Source organism: Telopea speciosissima, chromosome 2 (genome assembly GCF_018873765.1).
Source record: "Telopea speciosissima isolate NSW1024214 ecotype Mountain lineage chromosome 2, Tspe_v1, whole genome shotgun sequence".
NCBI lineage: Eukaryota > Viridiplantae > Streptophyta > Magnoliopsida > Proteales > Proteaceae > Telopea > Telopea speciosissima.
The window spans coordinates 43,441,477-43,459,957 of NC_057917.1; the positions used below are offsets into that span (position 1 = coordinate 43,441,477).

The 18,481-nt window shown below is 38.5% G+C and overlaps 1 protein-coding gene across 1 annotated transcript; it reads right to left on the minus strand.

Annotated features, from left to right (window-relative positions):
* Window positions 1-495: 495 nt before the first annotated feature.
* On the minus strand, window positions 496-6,969 carry LOC122650729 (S-linalool synthase). Its single transcript, XM_043844118.1, has 12 exons — window positions 6,657-6,969; window positions 5,909-6,101; window positions 5,587-5,807; window positions 5,353-5,476; window positions 4,055-4,170; window positions 3,748-3,974; window positions 3,408-3,523; window positions 3,222-3,320; window positions 2,929-3,144; window positions 2,703-2,832; window positions 1,961-2,209; window positions 496-981 (listed from the first exon to the last, which is right to left on the minus strand). Exons 1-12 carry the CDS (start codon window positions 6,967-6,969, stop codon window positions 496-498), a joined length of 2,490 nt encoding a protein of 829 aa, XP_043700053.1.
* Window positions 6,970-18,481: the final 11,512 nt, after the last annotated feature.

Sequence of the window (18,481 nt, forward strand, 5' to 3'; positions counted from 1 at the left end):
ATCTTGAGGGGGTGTATTAGCCATAACAGCCATCCATCTTAGTTCTTTCTATTATTGCATGCAATCCCATGCAATCCTACCTTTCCATTATTGTATGCAATCCCTGTGATCTCTCTCAATCTCTATATTCACTCAATCACATCTCTCCCGATATGATAATGGTGATTCAGTTTCCAACTTGTGGATTCCTCTCACCTTACCTATATATATACAATCTTGTAATATCTCAAAGTTAAAGGCAATGACATTATTTCACAATCCAATACTCAGATACCATATTAGCTGTGAATCAGTCCACCTAATGAGATGGACCTTCCATTATATAATATTTGGAGAAGATTACAATCAGTCAACTCTGCTGAGGTATGAAAACCCAGAAATTACAAGTTTTGGAATGGAAACAAAATAATACAAATATGGTGAGTGATCTTGGAGATAGATGATAACTGATAAGTGATAGTGGAGATACTCAAACACATAAAGAGCTCTATATACTCAGACAATGCCAAATGTGACTTTTGGCATAATAAACTTTGATCCTCCATACCAACCCTTGATCAAGCATGTGGCCAAGCTTTTCCTGCCATGGTTTGGGTGGCTATGGTTGCCTTGCTTTCTGGACATTAAATTTATCTTCGATTTGTTGTGTCCAGCAGTTAGTGGTCGAAGCTTAGACCCATGAACTTCTACTTCGAGAGGATCATAAATTGCTTTCCTAATGTCTTGAAGTAGGGCTGTGTCTGAGTCGAACTGATTGGCATTGTTGAAAAACATTTGGAATACTTTCAAACAGGATAGATGCAACTGTTTGCATGATTTGGACATCTGGCCAACATCGTTCATCAAAACATGTTCTAACAACTCTTTCTTTTTCTCATCCAATATATTTTCTATTGAAGAGATTGAGTCCTGGATATCAGCCTCTGGATTTTCCTTCAAGTATAATATGACGAGGTTCATTTTTCCATCCTCTCTTTCCTTCTGAAAAAACATATGAAGCCATTGAATAAAGAAATAGAATTGAAAACAATCATAAGACTCTATTTGGTTGTAAAAAAAAAACCAAACCAAGGGAAGTGAAACTAACTTAAATATACGAAAGAAAATGTGAAGTTTTTGTTTTTTGGGTGAATAAAAAATAATAATAAGCCAAGGTGAGAGCTCCCCGATAAAAACATCGGCGCAGCGCTACAGCCTAATCAAGCTGGAGATAAAAAACAAAAAGGAAGAAAAAGACAACCTAAAACAACCAAATTACTTGGGTTGACCCCTGATGCAATTTGGCTCTCCTCCAGTTGTGGCGGGAGCTGGAAGATCCAGCCCAGCAAAACAAGGGTGATTTTGGTCATTTCACAGGTAGGACCCAAGTAGGCCCCCTATGAAATGACCAAACCCCCCTGTTTTTGGGTGTTTTTGCTGGATTGAAACCTTTGCTATTAAGGAGCGAGAAATATCCGCAATGGAATTCATCAAGCATGGCCTACTAACATGGTTGGCAATGAGACTGTAACATTGAAGGACCACAGAGACCTCACCAAAAAATGGCAAGAATCCAATTGGGAGTTGGGACTGGAACTGGGCTTGGGAGACGCAAATGGTATGTCCACAGCCAAAGCCCAAAGAGTTGAATCTGAATGCGAAACCAAAAGGGGGAGGGAATGATGGAAAGAGGGTAGGGCTTGGGCAGGGTCAAGGTCAAGCTTCAAGTTAAGGAATAAAAGGAACATAAGGATTGGAGGGAGAGAGAATGGAGGTAGGAGAAGGTTATTGGTAGACACAAATTTAGGGGAACAAGTTTTCTAGGAGGGAGAGAATAGGTGGGGGGACATGATTAGGTTAGGAGAGGGAGACAATCCGAATGAAAATTCTTGTAGTCATGATGGCCACCAACTTAAAAGTTAAGCAAATATAATAATTGAACTTTTAAGGGAGCCGAAAAGAAATTTGTATTTGTATTTACCTCGTAGCTTTGTAAGTCATTCAACAAGCGAGTTGAGACCATGAGTAATCTGGTAAGGGTTTCATATCGGTCACGTTTCATCATGTACTTTGGTGGTATGGCAGGATTCATCAAGCTTGCTGCTGAGAGAACCATAGTTTGTGCAGCTATAGATATCATGCCAGTTTCAAGGTATTCATCTATCGAAGGAATATATCCACTTTTGCTCCACCTGGCTTCTGTCTGCCATGACATGAATGCTTGGTACCACTGCATGCATATAATATGAGTTAGCTAGGGTACCATATGTTCTAAAAACTTTATATATATAGAAATAAAGAAAATGTTCTTTGTGGGGCTGCAGGCCATGCCCAAACACAGTGGGGTGGAATGATCACCCTGCGCTCATGAAAGGCGAAAATCCTGTTCACTGAGAAGCCAGTCCTCGAGAGTGCACAAGATCGTAGGCTGTGCCTAGACACATGGGACAGGACCTTATATGTTGCTTGCATGCTTTGGACTCAAATTTCATTTTCTTATTTTCTATCCACGATGTGGTCATTTCGATCATTCAAGGGGGTAGAGCTGTCATTTCACCCACCCCCATTTGTTTATATATATATATATATATATAAAATTTTTATTTTTAGAAGGGCCGGATGGTAACTTCACACGCTCCTATGGGCACAAAAACCACACGATCAAGCAACTTTCTTTTTCCCATATATATATATATATATGAATGAATGAGTTTAATAATTACCAAATCTCGAAGATATTTCATGATATTCTGCCTGTGTTGTTCAAAGTATACTTTGCCAATATCAGTCACCAGATTGTCAAGGGCATCAAAGATAATTTTACCATGGCCTCTTAAGCTCATACAATTCCATCTACAATCATTAAACATTTAAAGAAGTCAATATGAGGAACAATATAAAATTATGTTCCCGAAAATTTTTATGGGATGGTTAATGGAAGAAAGTTACCTTCTAACTGCCTCTGTTAGTTCTTCCAAATCTTCCAATGAACCTTCAACGTCGAAGAAATCATCAGCAACTGTAACAATTACTGCACTCTTTGCAATTACTGTTCGTATTTGAGAAAAGTAAGGCAGTTTGCAGCTCGTGGCTATAGCGAAGTAACAATAAGTACTTTTCTCTCTTCCAAATCCCATGTTACTAAGACCTGTTTCCTCAGTCCAACTATTCCCAAATAATATGCTCGTTAAGAGAGGGAAAATTTTAAAAATTAAAGGGCTACAGATATACTCTTGCTTTACCTTCTCAACATTTCCAATTCATTTTTGTAGATTGATTGTCTAAATGTATAGTTCTCCGTAGCAAGTTGTAGGAGCAAATCCTTATGAAGGTAGGGAGACCTGGTTTCATGAGTTGTATACATTATATTGGAAGTCTATGAATGTAATGGTTTAGTATGAAAACAGGGTTTATTATAACTCCATTACCAGTAGAAAGGTGTCTTTCCCATCCAAAGGAAGCTGGTTTCATCTGCTTCAATATATCTCCGATGTTCCAAATGGTCCAACCGAGCAAGCCAAGGAAAATTAAGCTCATGTCCAATCTGTACAAAGACAAGCATACGAATCAATTTATTATATACGTAATGGGGCCTACTCTAGTGTATGGGCATTAGATTGGACCAGCCTAGTACGAGATAGGTTAAAGGACTTGATTTAACCCATTCCATCAGCTCCATAGCTTTAAACGTATTGGTCAAGTACCTAACCCAATTCTTATGGTATTATAATATTAGCATGATTTTTAACTAGAAGAATATTCACTAACCAGCTTCTTAAGATTTGGGTACAAAAGAAAATTATTCTTGGTACTCAGTGCAATTGCTTTCTCGAGAAGTTTCCTTGAGAATGATCTGGCTTCCTCAAGTTCATATTCTCCAGCGAATCTAACTTCTGTGGCTCTGTAAATACTAATTATGCAACTCATGAAGTGCTCATAGTTATCTTCTATGTGGATCTGTATGTCATTATGACGCAGAAACCAACAGAAATTCCCTGCAAACGCAAACAAACACTTACTAATGAGAGAGAGAGAGAGAGAGAAAGAATGTTTCAAATATCAAGCTAAAGCTTACATGGAGATACATGGTAACCATGAATCCTTAATAGTCGAAAAGCTATGGAGTCTTTGTACATTTGTATTGGCAGCCGATTGATATGAATTTCCTCTGATACCCGATTCTTGTAATCCCTAAATTTTTTTTTTAAATTTGCAAACATGTAAGATCAGCTAAATAAATAACAAGAACAAAAGATATGGAATAAAGAAACCATTGTTTCGTGTACAGTTCTTGTACATACATCTTCTCCTCCCATAACACATGGCGGATATGTCATTTCATACGAGAGAGGAGAGACACAGACACAAGGACGCCCTAGAGTACATTGCACGCTATGCAGCTTGGCAGCATTTTTTTCCCGTAACAATATGTGAAACATTTCAAAATAAGTAGAAATATTTAACATGGCAAAAGTCTTGAATTTTTATTGATCAGCATCTAAGAATCACATTTTACCCAAAAAAAAAAAAAAAAAAAAAAGCATCTAAGAGTCATAAAATTATAAAAAAATCCTCTGTAATTTGAAAAAATTACACCTATCCCTTCTAAAAAATTAATCCATCTCCCCTCTGAGGGGAAGTAGGCATATATTTTTTTAAACTATAGGGGGATTTTTATAATTTTCTCTATATACAATTAGGACTGTCAAAAATGAGATCAGACCAATTGAAACAATTGGTCCAAACTAAGATAGACCCATCGTATCGGGGTTTTTGTTGTTTTTTTTTTCTTTCAGAATCCGCTATGAGATTGAAACTGACTGGGATAAGACCAACCAAACCCAATCGTTTGGACTGAAATTGAAAAAATAAATAAATAAATAAAAAACAATAAAACAATAAAAAACTGAAAAACGTCCATAAAATTGATAAATTTTTTTTATATTTTTTATTTTTTTGTATATGAAAAGCCAAGACCAAACCCATAATAGACCATTTAAAGAAATCGATAATGGACTGAAACTTATTGAATGATAACTATTGGTTCGGACCTGATTTTCCTCCAGCTATGGCAGGAGCTGGAGGATCCAGCCCAGCCAAAATAGGGGATTTAGTCATTTCACAGGGGACCGACTGTTAAATGATCAAAACACCCCTGTTCGACTTGGCTTTTGTAGACCGAACATCTTATCAGCCTGGTTTCATTCTGGCTTCTAAATGCAAAAAAGGAAAAATAAATAAATAAATAAAAAAGAATCAAAACAACGGTTTGAAACCCCTAATATAACTGCCAAATTATCATCAATCCTGTAACAAAGCAAACCAGATAAATATTTGTGATATCTAATTGGAAATTTAAACCATTTATATTACCTATAAACAACTGCCAAAGTATCTTGAATCTCTTCAAGGAAATGCTCGGCTTCACCCAGCTTTTCCAATTGATTCAACATGCAAAGATTCATAAGTTCTTCATCCACTGGATACATAGGAGGAACTGTATATATATATATTGAAAATAAATTTTAGTTTTTCTAAACTTAATTAACTTCATTATACAAGAGCAATTGCTTAAGTGAAATATTTGGAGTGAAGAAGCACTTAAACCTCCATAGCCACATCTTTGAATCAGGGACGTCAGGTACATCAAACAACCACTATTCCCTGTAGCCATATAAGCTTTAGCTGTTGCCGAGGGTGACTGAAACAATGAACCATCCTCATTAACATGACAAAGTATCCTTTCTTGTTCAATAGTATACGTCGAAGGCAAAGCTTCAAGATATGATAGCAATGGCGGATAATGATATTGATCTGTATCTACTTCCCTACAAAATACATCCAAGTTCACAATATTTTCCATTAAACTGGTTTCGAACAACTAAGCTTATAATTAATCCAGTTAATATCAATAGAAAAAATTAATTACATTTCAAGAATCCGTTTTCGCTCGTCGAAAATGTTTTCCACGACATCCTTCAATCCACCAGAGAAGGTAACTTCCAAGCCAGCATTACGTGCAAGCTCAACCATACCAGGGAAGACAATAGCATACCAACGAGGGTAACCATCGTCCTGTTTTGTAAGTAGGTTCGCTGCATGTGCATGGAAAGATGCCATGCCTGAAATTTATGTTAGATTACAATAAGAATGGACATAAAATAATGATAAAGAAAGCCAAGAGAAAATTGAAGTTGGGATTATCTCTTAAAACTGTTAGAGAAAAGAACTAAACCTACGCCCTTATATATGGGAGTGGAAGAGAAATCCTAAAAATATGCTCAAACACTGTCTTTTCCACCAGACATATTTATTAACAATTTAAACATCTACTAATGATACTTATTGATCATTTAATTGCCCGCTAGGAATAATCACAACCCTCTAGCAAACTTTTTGTTTTTTTTTTTTTTTTTTTAGTATAGATCAGAGTATATTAAAAGAAAAAATAAAAAGAATATAACTTCTGCCAAGACAGTCCCAGGGGAAGTCCAACAAAAAGGAAAAAAACATACTAGATATCCCTTCTTTCGGCATGGCCAGCAGTAGGGAATAAAAGCTCCAGGAAAAATATAATCGTTCAAAGAAAAAACTTTATATAAAATAAAATAATACTTTAAATGATCTATTTTAAAAAACATTTAAATTAAAAAAAAAAATGCATATATAATCAATACCTTTCTCAATATTCTCAGCTCCAACGTCCCACTTACTAATTGCAGCCATGCAAGCAAGAGTTGTAGGCAGGCAATATATAGTGGGAATATTGGATTCTCCCCATAACCCATTTTCATTTTGGTTGTTTAATAACCAATTCACGCATTGCTGGAACATGGGTTGACCATGTTGCTCAGGATCAGAGATCATGGCTAGCCATGCAGTGTCATAAGCAGACGGGGACACAAAGGAGTATAGATCAGTGGAAGAAGAAAACAATTCTTCCTTAACCTTTTTGACCAGGTTTTGGATAGAGAAATGTGCCTCTTCCATGATTTCTGAATCAAGCTTTTCTGAGAGGATTGGAACTTTTTAGTTAGAGGATTTTATGACTCAATAATAAAGTTGAGGCCGGCTATTTATATAGCTCAGGATCCTTCATAGCTCTTAACCAATGCGTGGAAAGAATTCTCATTAGTTAGATTTTTTCGATTTTGTGAACAGAAAAGAAATGACGTTACAAATTGCTAGCCGCCATTTATGTTGGGGCCGCCGAAATGGGCTACCCATGCAAAACGTGCATACCCTGTACCTTCATGCGTCCAAGCAGCAATGCATTAACGTGCATACCCTGTACCTTCATGCGTCGAAGCAGCAATGCATTAACGTACGAGAGTGTGAATCCAACCATCCGAATAATATTCACATGGTGGGACCCACATATAGTAAATGCCATCTGAATGGTTGGAATCCATTCACTTGCGAGAATGAAAATCCCCCCTTTAGGATCGGGTTTTATTTAACACTGTCAAATCAATTTTGTCCTTTTGTCGTGACATTAATAACCTAGATTTGATGGAAAAAGGGTAGATACAAAATCAGAATTGGTTGAATTGGTGGATTCGGATCAAAATTAATCTTGATCGATCAGACTAACTATGGCTTATTCCAATTGATTTCCATTAATTTTGCTCTATTTTCGACCACTAAGGGTGTCAATTTGGAATCGAAATCGTATACTAAAATTGAAATCGACTGCATAAAACTGTACTGCTACAAATTTTGTACGATACAGTACGGTATAAGAAAACGTTATGGGCTTAGTACGGTATGGTATCGGTTTCTAAACTAAAACCGTTTGGTATGTACTGATACTGTACCGAATTAACGAAATACATATCAAATAGGTTAAAATTGTAATTTTGATATTATAATTTTAATAACTAAACATTAAGTGAAAAGGGAAAACAGAAAACCCTAATAACCCATTCACATTTCACGATTCACCCTCACCCTGTCGCCCTTTGGCCTTTACGACTTTGTCCTTTTAGTCTTTCACTGTTTCACTTTCACAGTGACTTCCTCTTCTTCGTTTCGAGACTTTGTTCTCTGCAGTTGGTTGGGACTTATGGGTTTACCTTTTGTCGTTTGATAGCCCTTTGAAGAACCCACCTCTCATATTTGCATTTTTTGACAACCTAATTGTAAAGTCAGTGTGGACTTGGATTCTTGAAAGTGAAGGAAAAATATCAATGGAGAAGGGAAGAGCAAGACTATAAAAAACCGAATTTTAAACTGGTTTGTACCGAATTTATACCGTTTCCTATACCGTTAATATATCGTATCGAATTGGTATGGTATCGGTATTGAAAATGTGTATTTTATACAGTATGGTATCGATATTTGGTACTTATTTTCTATACTATACCGAAACCGTACCGGTTGACACCCTTACCAACCAGCCTTTTTCCTAATTCTTCTAAACAAAATTATTACATGCATATGGGGGTAATTGTGAGGGTTGATTGTACTATATTTCTTTATATGTTTGTTGTTAATTTTATGAAGATAGAATGGATGTGGGAATGGATGAAGTTATATCATTCTTCGGAGGGAGCTTGGATTGTTTTCAAGTCTGGTAGATACGTGCTCCTTTAATACCTTTGATTGTAGCTCTTTCAACAGGCAGAGACGAACACACAATTCCAACGGCAGCAGGAGCAGGAGGTTTCTATTGAACCCGACACTGTCACCCATGCATAAGTGAAGCACACAAGGGCCACTGACAATTATAGGAAGTGGGGGTTGTTATTACATGAAGTGATTAGTGGGTAGTTTAGTAGGTTATTACTTGTAAGTTATATATTTAATGAATAATGCAAGGAGGATACACTTGGGTTAAGTTAGGTTCCTACAATTTCTCTCTTGTGAGAAAAGAGGCTAGTGACCTCCCAATAGGCCAAGACGCCATGGCTTCGTACATAAAGCCACAATTTATCCTTCTCTATCTTCTTCCCTTATCTCTTTTCCTATTTTATTTTCTAATTTATCTCCTCTCTCTTCCATGCACTCATCATTTGGTATCAGAGCCAATTATAGGTCCTGCATTCATCTCGATGTTCCATTCTTCAACCAAAAGATAGATGACACACAATCAGTGCAAAGAGATTTTCCACCAGTGCAAGAGAATGATGGCACACTTCATCCACAATCTCAAGTTGTTTTGGACCGAGAAGTTTATAAATGTAGCCCAAAAATTCTCCTTCATTGGCACGACTTGTCATCTACTGAAGCAACTAAGCAACTTAATTGGGAAGATCGTGCTACCAGGCAACACCAGTTTTCAATATTTGGCCTTAACGACGAGGCCCCACTTTAAGGGGGATGGAATGTTACGTGTATACGGGGTAATTGGAAAGTGTTGTAGTAAAAAACTGATTTTACGTAGATACGAGCTGCACTGGGTGAGGTACATGTGGAACACAAAGAAGAGGACACCTTGAGAGGGCCGAAGTTGTATTCGGCAAAGACACTTTAATGCTTAAATCAACTTCCTCGCAACTAAAGAGAATAGCAGAGCAATATCACAAGAGTTTAGAGTAGTAATTGTATCGTACCTTGCACTTTGATACATATTCTTCTCGAATTAGTTCTATTTATATTGGTTACCCGGTAGCTTGAGTTGGGGGAGAGAATCCTTCTCTGATACGTATTCTTCCCGAATTAGTAGCTTCCTTTTAGGAGTAGGGATCTTTCTTGGAGAGTCTGTTTGAGGAAAGCTTTTATATCCTTTAGATCCAGTAGAATTCTTTCCCGTAGTTAGGAACTGGGAGCGTGGGACTCCATCACTTCCTATTTGGAGTGTGTTTTCGTGCATTTGTATTTAGCTCTTAGAAGATTTCTATATCGGTGAAGTCAGGATGGGGATTCGTTGGATCATGTTTCCTATTTTGTGTCTCCATGTGTCTCATTATGAGTGGTGAAAATATTTTACCCATAACAAAAGCCCCCCACTTACTCAGCTCATATTTATGCATTGTGGGAGTAGTTCTCTTAAGGGATATGAGCTATGAAGTTTGCGGGCTGTCCTAAGGTCATCTTCTTGGAAAAGGGTACTGTGGTAATTACATCTTGGCATACTTGTAAAGCTTACCTTTTACGTTGTCGTGATGTTTCAAATACTAAGGATTCTCGACTTTCATGCCTATCACTTCCTCATACTTCCAATTTACCTCGAGCAGTTGAAGTGGCGATGACACGTTGGACGAAATCCCTTAAAAACTGGAAAATTTATTGTTGCGTCGTATTTACGAAGACCTCTGGACCATTCAATTGCAATTAATTAGCAGGGCTTTTTGGGTGCAACCCTCACTTCTGCTATTTTGGTTCTTTAGTTGCTTTGCTCCATCTTATTCTTCCTCTGAAGATCCAACTTCTATCTCTTCATGGTGGTGAAGTTTACTCTGTTTCCGGTGCTTTTCTCATCATTGTATTAATTAGTAAGTTTTCCATCTTCTTTTAAAATATCTAGTTCCACCAATTTAGCATCTAGAAAAGATATTGATGAGGGCTCTTCTGGTCAAGTCAGTGGTATGGATGATGAATTGGAATTGAGGACTAGAGTCTCCTCGTCAAATTCTCCCGATAGTGGCTGCCACCCAAATGATTGATAACCCTCAACCTACCTTAGACAGGAAGGTATTACTAAAATATTCATCAAAGGGGCACCAGAATGGGTTCCTATTGTTTCAAGGTTTCCCAAGTTTTCTGTTGCCGCTAGGTCCCCTTTGGCCTTTGGCATCTTTAGTTGTGTCACTACTGAATCTCTTTAGGTCTTGAGGGATGTATATTCAATTCCTTTAAGTATTAGCCTTAGGAAATCGGGGTGCTGGAAAAATGCTTGTATGGCTAGGCTTGGGGAAGCTTGTCTGTACAAGCATATGTTCGAAGCAGGGCTCAGGTTCCCTATTCACTATGTGATAGACGGGATAGTGAGGCATTTCGGGGTGCTTCTTGGCCAAATTTCTCCTAATGGGTGGAGGTTCATCATGGGTTTCACCGCTCTTTTGCCAAGTTAGGGGGGAGTGCTACTCCTGAGGTCTTCTCGCACCTCTTCGTCATTAAGAAGCATAATGTTAGTCGTGGTTTGTTTTACTTCTCTAAGCGCCCAGGGTTGAAGGCGAAGGTTCTCAGACACTGACCTTCCTTTAACCACAACTAAAAGAAGTTTTTCTTTGCTCGGACTAACCAGTTTACTCTAGATTGATGTGGTCGGATGTTGAGACTTCGGCTGCTAATGTTAGACATTTTCTTGATGAGGAGGCTTTAGAATCTGTTAGAATCGTCTTAGATGGTAAGACGTTCGACTTATGGGACCTTAGTAATGAGTATGTTCTCAAAAGTTTGAGTTTGTGCTAGGCTAGGGTAGATTGGGGTGAGCCCTTAGTTGCCTTTTCTTTCTTTCATTTTGATTTTGTACTACATTTCTTAGCCCACATTCTATTTTTTTCTAGTAAGGGTGAATTCAGATAAGTTTGAGGCAAGATTGAAGAAAAGGAACGATGTTGCGGCTGCTCCTATCTCCTCTATGGCCTAGGTTGCTAGGACAATGCTTGGAGAGGGAGGTTCCTATAAGAAATGGAAATTTCTTCCTGAGTTTGGCTCTGGGCCCTACTTCTGTTGACATGGGAAAGGGCCTCACCATATTTAACAAGAAGGGTTCTTCTGGTGTTCCTCCCCCTCCCTCCATGAAGCCTGGTGCCAATACCATAAAGGGAGGAAGTAAAGGATCTAACAAAGGGAGTGGTGAGGTTACTTTTGTTCCTCCTCATCTTGAGCCTACTTTTCAATGCGAGGAGGCCCCCGTTTATTGCCCCAGAGATACGACCTCCTCGGCAGTGGATAAAACTCTCTTTGTCCCTCCTTTAGGTCTTCGTGCGGACCAGTCAGCTCTGAAATTTGTGGATGTTACTCATCGGCTCTTATATAGGTGTCGTCTTCCCACAGATGCCATGCATGTCTAGGAACTTTGTGATAAGCAGCTCGTCACAGGGCCCATCAGACTTTTGCTTCGGTGAGTTCTCCTCCCATCCTTTCACTGTTGTTCTTTCCTTATTTTTTACTGACCTACATTTTTGTTAGGCTATGGTCCACAATGTTGAGGCTCTTGATCAGCTGGATTACATTGTGGATCATTGCAGCTTTTTTGTGTTTGAGAATAAGAAACTTTCAATGTAATTTGACGACATGATGGTGAACGGTAAAACAACATTAGAGAAGCTTGAGGAGTCTAGGAGGAATCTATTGGCTGACAAGACTCGCCTAGAGGCTGAGGTTCAGTCCTTATCTGAAGTAAAGCTGGCTATTGAGAGCAAGCTGACTTCTGCTGAGGAGCAGGTGAAGAAACTTAGGGTAGAGCTTGATCAGGCAACGACCACCAAAGCTTCGGTAATTTCTAATGTAGTGGCTAAGGCCAAAGCTGATGATGAGAAATTAGCGATCGAGGCTATCATGGCCTTTAAAGCTACCCAGGAGTTTACTTTCAAGGTAGAGGAGGCAAGCTTTGGTGCCTATCTTGACGGCATCAAGAAGGAATGTTAAAGGTGCTCAACGTGTATCCCCACATTGACCATAAAAATCTGAAGAGGATACCCCTTGAAGTCGTAGATGAGGTGCTCTCTTCAGCAATGTCATCTAATGTTGCTCCTTTGGAGGACCTCACCAACCAGGATCTATTTCCTCAAAAGATCCTACCAGGCCTGATGTTGCATTCCCTCCTTTGTGCCGAACTAAGAGATTCCTATCTTCTGCATATTTTTTCGTAAGATCCCCACATGGGTTTTCATGAATATAATATATTATTCAATAGTCACAACCTTTTAACTTTTATTAGATTTTCACTTGGTTTGTTAGTGCATACTCTTCTAGGAGGAACTTACATTCCCTTACTTAGATAGTTGGACCTCCTAAGGTCGTGGGCGCAAGCCTCTTCCTTAGAAGGAATTCATGACATCTTGCCTAGCTTAGTTTATCGTGCGCCTAAGATTGTGAGTGTAAGCCTCTTCCTTAGAAGGAATTCATGACTTCTTGCCTAGGTTAGGTCGTCATAAGCCTAAGGTCATGGATGCCTTGGAGTTTAGTAGTTTGACACGTCATTTGTCTTGCATTTGTCATTCCCAATACTTGTATTAATAGCTTTGACTCACCTTTGATGATCTTCAACGGACTTTGGGGAATATTCATTGTATTTGATTAATGCACTTTAAATGAGTCATTCCATCTCATATTGTGTTGTTCCGTATTACACCTTGTAGTTACGCCACATAGTTCACTTTATTGGGAAGCAGTAATCTTTTCCAAAGAGTGGGTTTCTAGGCCATCCAATGCATCCATCGTAATTAAATTTGGGCCGTTGGTGTCCCTTTGTAAGGAATCATCTTTTCCTTCGCACTGTAACAATCTTCATTTGCTTGGATAGCCAAATTACCTTCACTGGGACATTCTCCCTTTCTTCTTTCTGTTTCCATATTCAGAGCTTGCTACCTTGTTCCTGTGAAAATTATGCCTTGGTTTAGCACCGAAACTGTTATGATGACCTTCTCGGAGATGATCTTCAAACAACGGGTGTGCTCTCGGAGGTGATCTTCAAACAATGCATTAGTTCGTTGTTTGTAGGTCTCCCTTAGGATCTTCATCTTCAGTCGAGTGGTGCCATATCACCCTCACAAGATTGAACTCAGTCGAGCGGTTCCATGTAACCCTCATTTCTTGTCGAGCGGTTCCACATAACCCTCATTTTTGGTCGAGCAGTTCTACACAACTCTCATTTCTGGTCGAACGGTTCTACATAAGACTCATTTCTAGTCGAGCAGTTCCACAAAACCCTCATTTCTGGTCCAGCGGTTCCACAAAACCCTCATTTCTAGTTGAATGGTTCCACATAACCCTCACTTCCGATCGGGTTGTGCCAAATCACCCTCGCTGATAATGGTTAAATGGTAGGTTTTCATTGGGTTTTGGTATCAATTTTCACTAAACATGATTCTATTATCAGTTTTCAATGAAGATTTATCGATCGATTTACTGAAGAGGTTTTATCATTCAAACCCGTCACCTTTAAGGAAAGTGATGGCAATACATGCTCTTGGTGGCAAAATCAATTGATCTTTTGTCTTCGCCCTTCGATTGTTAGCACAAGCCTCGACCAAAGAGGGGCAAACTGTAGACACTGAATTCTATCATCCCCCAGCAATGATGATACCTAGACACAGATGATTGATGATGTCTCTCTAGGATCCCTCAAAAACCTCGTAACCCCTCCAAAGAACCAAAATCACACCAGCTATGGGATCCCAGCTACAGAGCCCTAATTCGCTTATCTCGGGGTCCGCCCCATCCCCAACTTTGAAACCTTCAGCCCCATTACTCTGTCTATGGTCCAAATCATTCACATCTGACCTACCCACCCATTTTTATACATCATCTCCTTAAAGACTTTGAATCATGTAGCACAGTGGTCCTGCCGGAAGATTGAGCATTTGGCTCCAAAATCTTTTGTGACACCATCATTCTGTCTAAGGATTGAGTATTTGACTCCCAAACCCTTGTGATATCGTTATTCTTCACAAGAGATTGAGTATGAACTCAACCTTTGCAAGTCGTTACTCCATCTAACGAAGAATAAGTTGATCATTTGTCTCAACCTAAGCTAGGGAACATCCTCTATCTTGCATTCTCTGTGACCTCATCAGTTTATCGTACTGGTATACATTCTACTTTTGCACAATGTAGGCCCTTAGGCGGTTTCGCTTAGTGTACATAGTATGTAAAATAACGTATTTTATCTTCTTTTGAATGGTTAATGCATCATGATTTTAGCTGTGCATGTTGGTATAGGAAATATTATTATTGGAGAATATTCAAAATCAAGCATCTAGTAGGAAGACCGATTAAACCCGACGAGGTGGGTATCTAACACCTTCCCACTCTCGTAACCTGACCACTTACCCAGAATCTCTTGCTAGACCATCTGGAATCATGTAGCCCTTTATAGAGCTACACCAATCGGGTCCTAAACCCTAATCCTAAATGGTGACTCCATGATTGCATGATCCCAATCCCTCGATAATTCCGAAACTCTTCTTTCTAATCCTCGAAGGGAGGACCATTTCCACAAGGAACCTAATGATACACCCCCCACACCTCCAGGAGGGGGAGGAAAAACCCCCAACCCCGTGGCAAATCCTCACACCCAGTTTACAACAGCTTAAGTTATGGAGCTATGTTGAACATGTTAAACGGCACAATATATGATTTATTTTGGTAAGAACCACAATATATGATTAAAAATTATAAAAACAGCATGTGCACATTTATTTTTTATTTTTCTTCATTTTTTGCATTGAAACCTAGAAATGACATTTATGTCCTAAGGGGATGGTTGTAGGCACAACATGGTACATACATAGAAAACAATGGCAATTGAGCTTATAAAATAAAACATGATGAAATAAACATACCATATTGTTTTGAAGAATTTCTATATTTCTAGAATTTATTATAATTTATGGAATGCCATGTTAGGGGTAAAAAAGGAAAATTACGAAAGCATTATAGGTTGAATTTGCTAAAAACCAAGATACATGAATACTAATCAAAACATGTACATTAAGCCTAAAACAAAGAATGACCCAAAACATGCTCCACATGTTCATATTTTATAAGTTTTTAAATGGTCACATGGATAAAATAGTCGAAAGTAAAAATATTTAGACCCCGAAAAAAATCAATGAACATCAATCACATTGGGGGACATGTTGCATAAAGTTTTCAAATTTTTTTAAACAAAGCAGATATTTTTAAAGAATTTTCTACTCAAAATAGCCTATTTAAACTAAGAAATATTAAAATAAATACAAGAATAACCCAAAATTTTGGAAAAATTACCCTTCAAGCATGGGAGGGTCCTAAATCAGTGTAGGGACCCTTGGGTGGCTGGAAATTGTTGGCATAATCAATCAACAGCTACTCAAGCGTGGTTGCTCCAAATGGCAAAGTGAGTCAACCAAGTATATTTGGGGAATTTTATAAAAATATTGGGAAGGGGTATGAGGGTACTGTAACTTGCACTTGAAAGAGGAGAGTAAAAGCTTCAAGTGATTTTTTTTCCCGAGGTTAAGTCTGTTGGGAAAACACTTTCCTCCATCCATGTTTGTTTTGATGATAACAAATGTATTGGTACAAGCCATTGTGTATCATTATGTCAACAGGATTGATGATAGAATAAAGAAGAACAAGCCAAGACTTGAAGGACATAGCACAAAAGCTGAATAAAAGAAATTCAACATCAAGCTCAAAAGAAGTCCAAGACTTGGAAGCTCAAGAAGAACTCTCTCACAACTTGAAGATGGAAGAACTTTAACACCTCACCATTCTTACAAAAGAATGATCGTAGATTGAGGTTTGAAGATTGAAGAACATCTCTAAAGGAAGCCAAGAACTCACACCCACAAGTGGAAGAAGCTCCAAGAAGAACCAAATGCACTTAGAACACAATCTATACACATGCACATCAAATTGCATACGCATTGCATACATTCTTAGAGACTCTAGGAGGTACTAATCATCATGCCCTAGACCTAAGAATAAGTCTATAAAAGTGTTAGACAAAACCCCATAAAGTCCCAAACAAACCGGACCAAAAATCCTTTAACAGACAGTCAAAAATAGGACAAACTGTCTGTCGGTCGACCTATAGTAATTAAAAGTCACAAGCCTGATTCCAGTGGTCTGTCGGTTGCAACTGATAGAACTGCCGGTTGACCGACACCTGTAGGTTGATCCATAGGTCGATCGACAATCGACCAATAGCCCAAAAATTGGCTTTAACGGCTAGTTCTTCAACGACTAGTTTTTGGAGGGCGATCGACAAGTTTTATAGGTCGACTGATAGACTAAAATTATGACCATTTTATATCCATTGGTACTCAAACTCCACCCATATTTTTGCTATAAATAGAGCATCAAATGGCTCTAAAAGCAACTCTTGAACATACAATATACACATCCAATTGAGATCATTTGAAGAGAGTTTCAAATCATTATTGAGAGCATTCTTTAGTGTTGAGCTCAAAGCTCCAACTTATTGTTCTTGTCCAAGAACTCAAGCTCTCTATTCTCCGCATCTTCTCCAAGTTGTATCATCAAGAGAAGTACATTGTGAGATCAAAGAAGCATCATTATCATTGACATCATTTATATCATTGTGCACCGACATCACTTAAACGGTAAAGTGTCACTACCCTTTGATAGGTATTTATATCATAACTCTAGTGTATTTATTTTGTTTATGCTTTGATTTGAGAAAGCATTGTTGTATTAATCTAGACCATACTTAGATTAGTACAAGGACCCTCTCATCCTTAAGAGATTGGAAGGATACTCTTGTCCTGTAACTAAGATTGAAAGGATACTCTTGTCCTAGAACTAAGATTGTAAGGATCCTCTTATTCTGTTAAAAAGAGTTGTAAATGTGTCATTTTCCCACCTATTGTACTGAAAGAGAAATACTAGTGGAATTCTCTCAAGGTTGAGAAGAGTGGATGTAGGCTAAGTTAGCTGAACCACTATAAATCTTGTGCCTCATTTACTTTTGCTTTTTACATTGCTATATTTAATCTAAGTGTGTAACTAATCGAAAAAGAGGCAAAATTCACTAGTGGTAACCTATTCACCCCCCTCTAGGTTACCCAACAAAGTCCTCCAAATGTGGGGTACTTATAGCCCTACACCTTTTTAATAAAATGCCCATATAGCCCCTATGGGGATAGGGCAAGGAGTATAGGTCTCAGGATGGGATGGGATGGGACGCACCACAATGTGCACTACATGCATGGCCTACGCGGATTACGTACACGAAAGCTCCACAATATAGACACCCCAGTTTGTCACCCCCGAGTGGTCCTAGACGATTATGAGCTTGGAGTCTTCCTAAAGTATGGAAGTGGTCCCCTCATTATAGTTCATGGTGTCCCCTTGCCCCAGGCAGTATACTCATCCCCATGATGGTATAGGTCGCTAAAAATAAATGAAATTATTTTTAAAATAATGGTAAATGGTTTTGATACACTTAGACCAACCCAAACTAACCCTACAGACTGTGAAAATAGCTAGAATATGCTTAGAACTCGGCTAAAAACCCCACTTACCATTGCTCTTTTACCAGATGTGTCCTATCCAGAAATGAAACCAGTTGCTAGGAAAATTGTGTCGTTTCCAGAAATGGAGCCGATTTTTATTCATTGCACACCGTTTTGTTGCATCCCATGCCATTTTGGCAAGAATCCAGGGATTTGGTGAATCCCAACTCGGGATTTGATTTTGTTTCCTATCCCACGACCTTAGCTCCCCATAGGCACCATTTAGGACCTAAAAGATACACAAGAAGACCCTAGAAATCTTCCTTTGGTGGATCATAGTGATCTGTTCCATCCAAAGCTAAGATAAACCCTACTTCTTATGGCAAGAAGATTCCCTTCAAATGGAAGTTGAGAACCCATACCTTTCA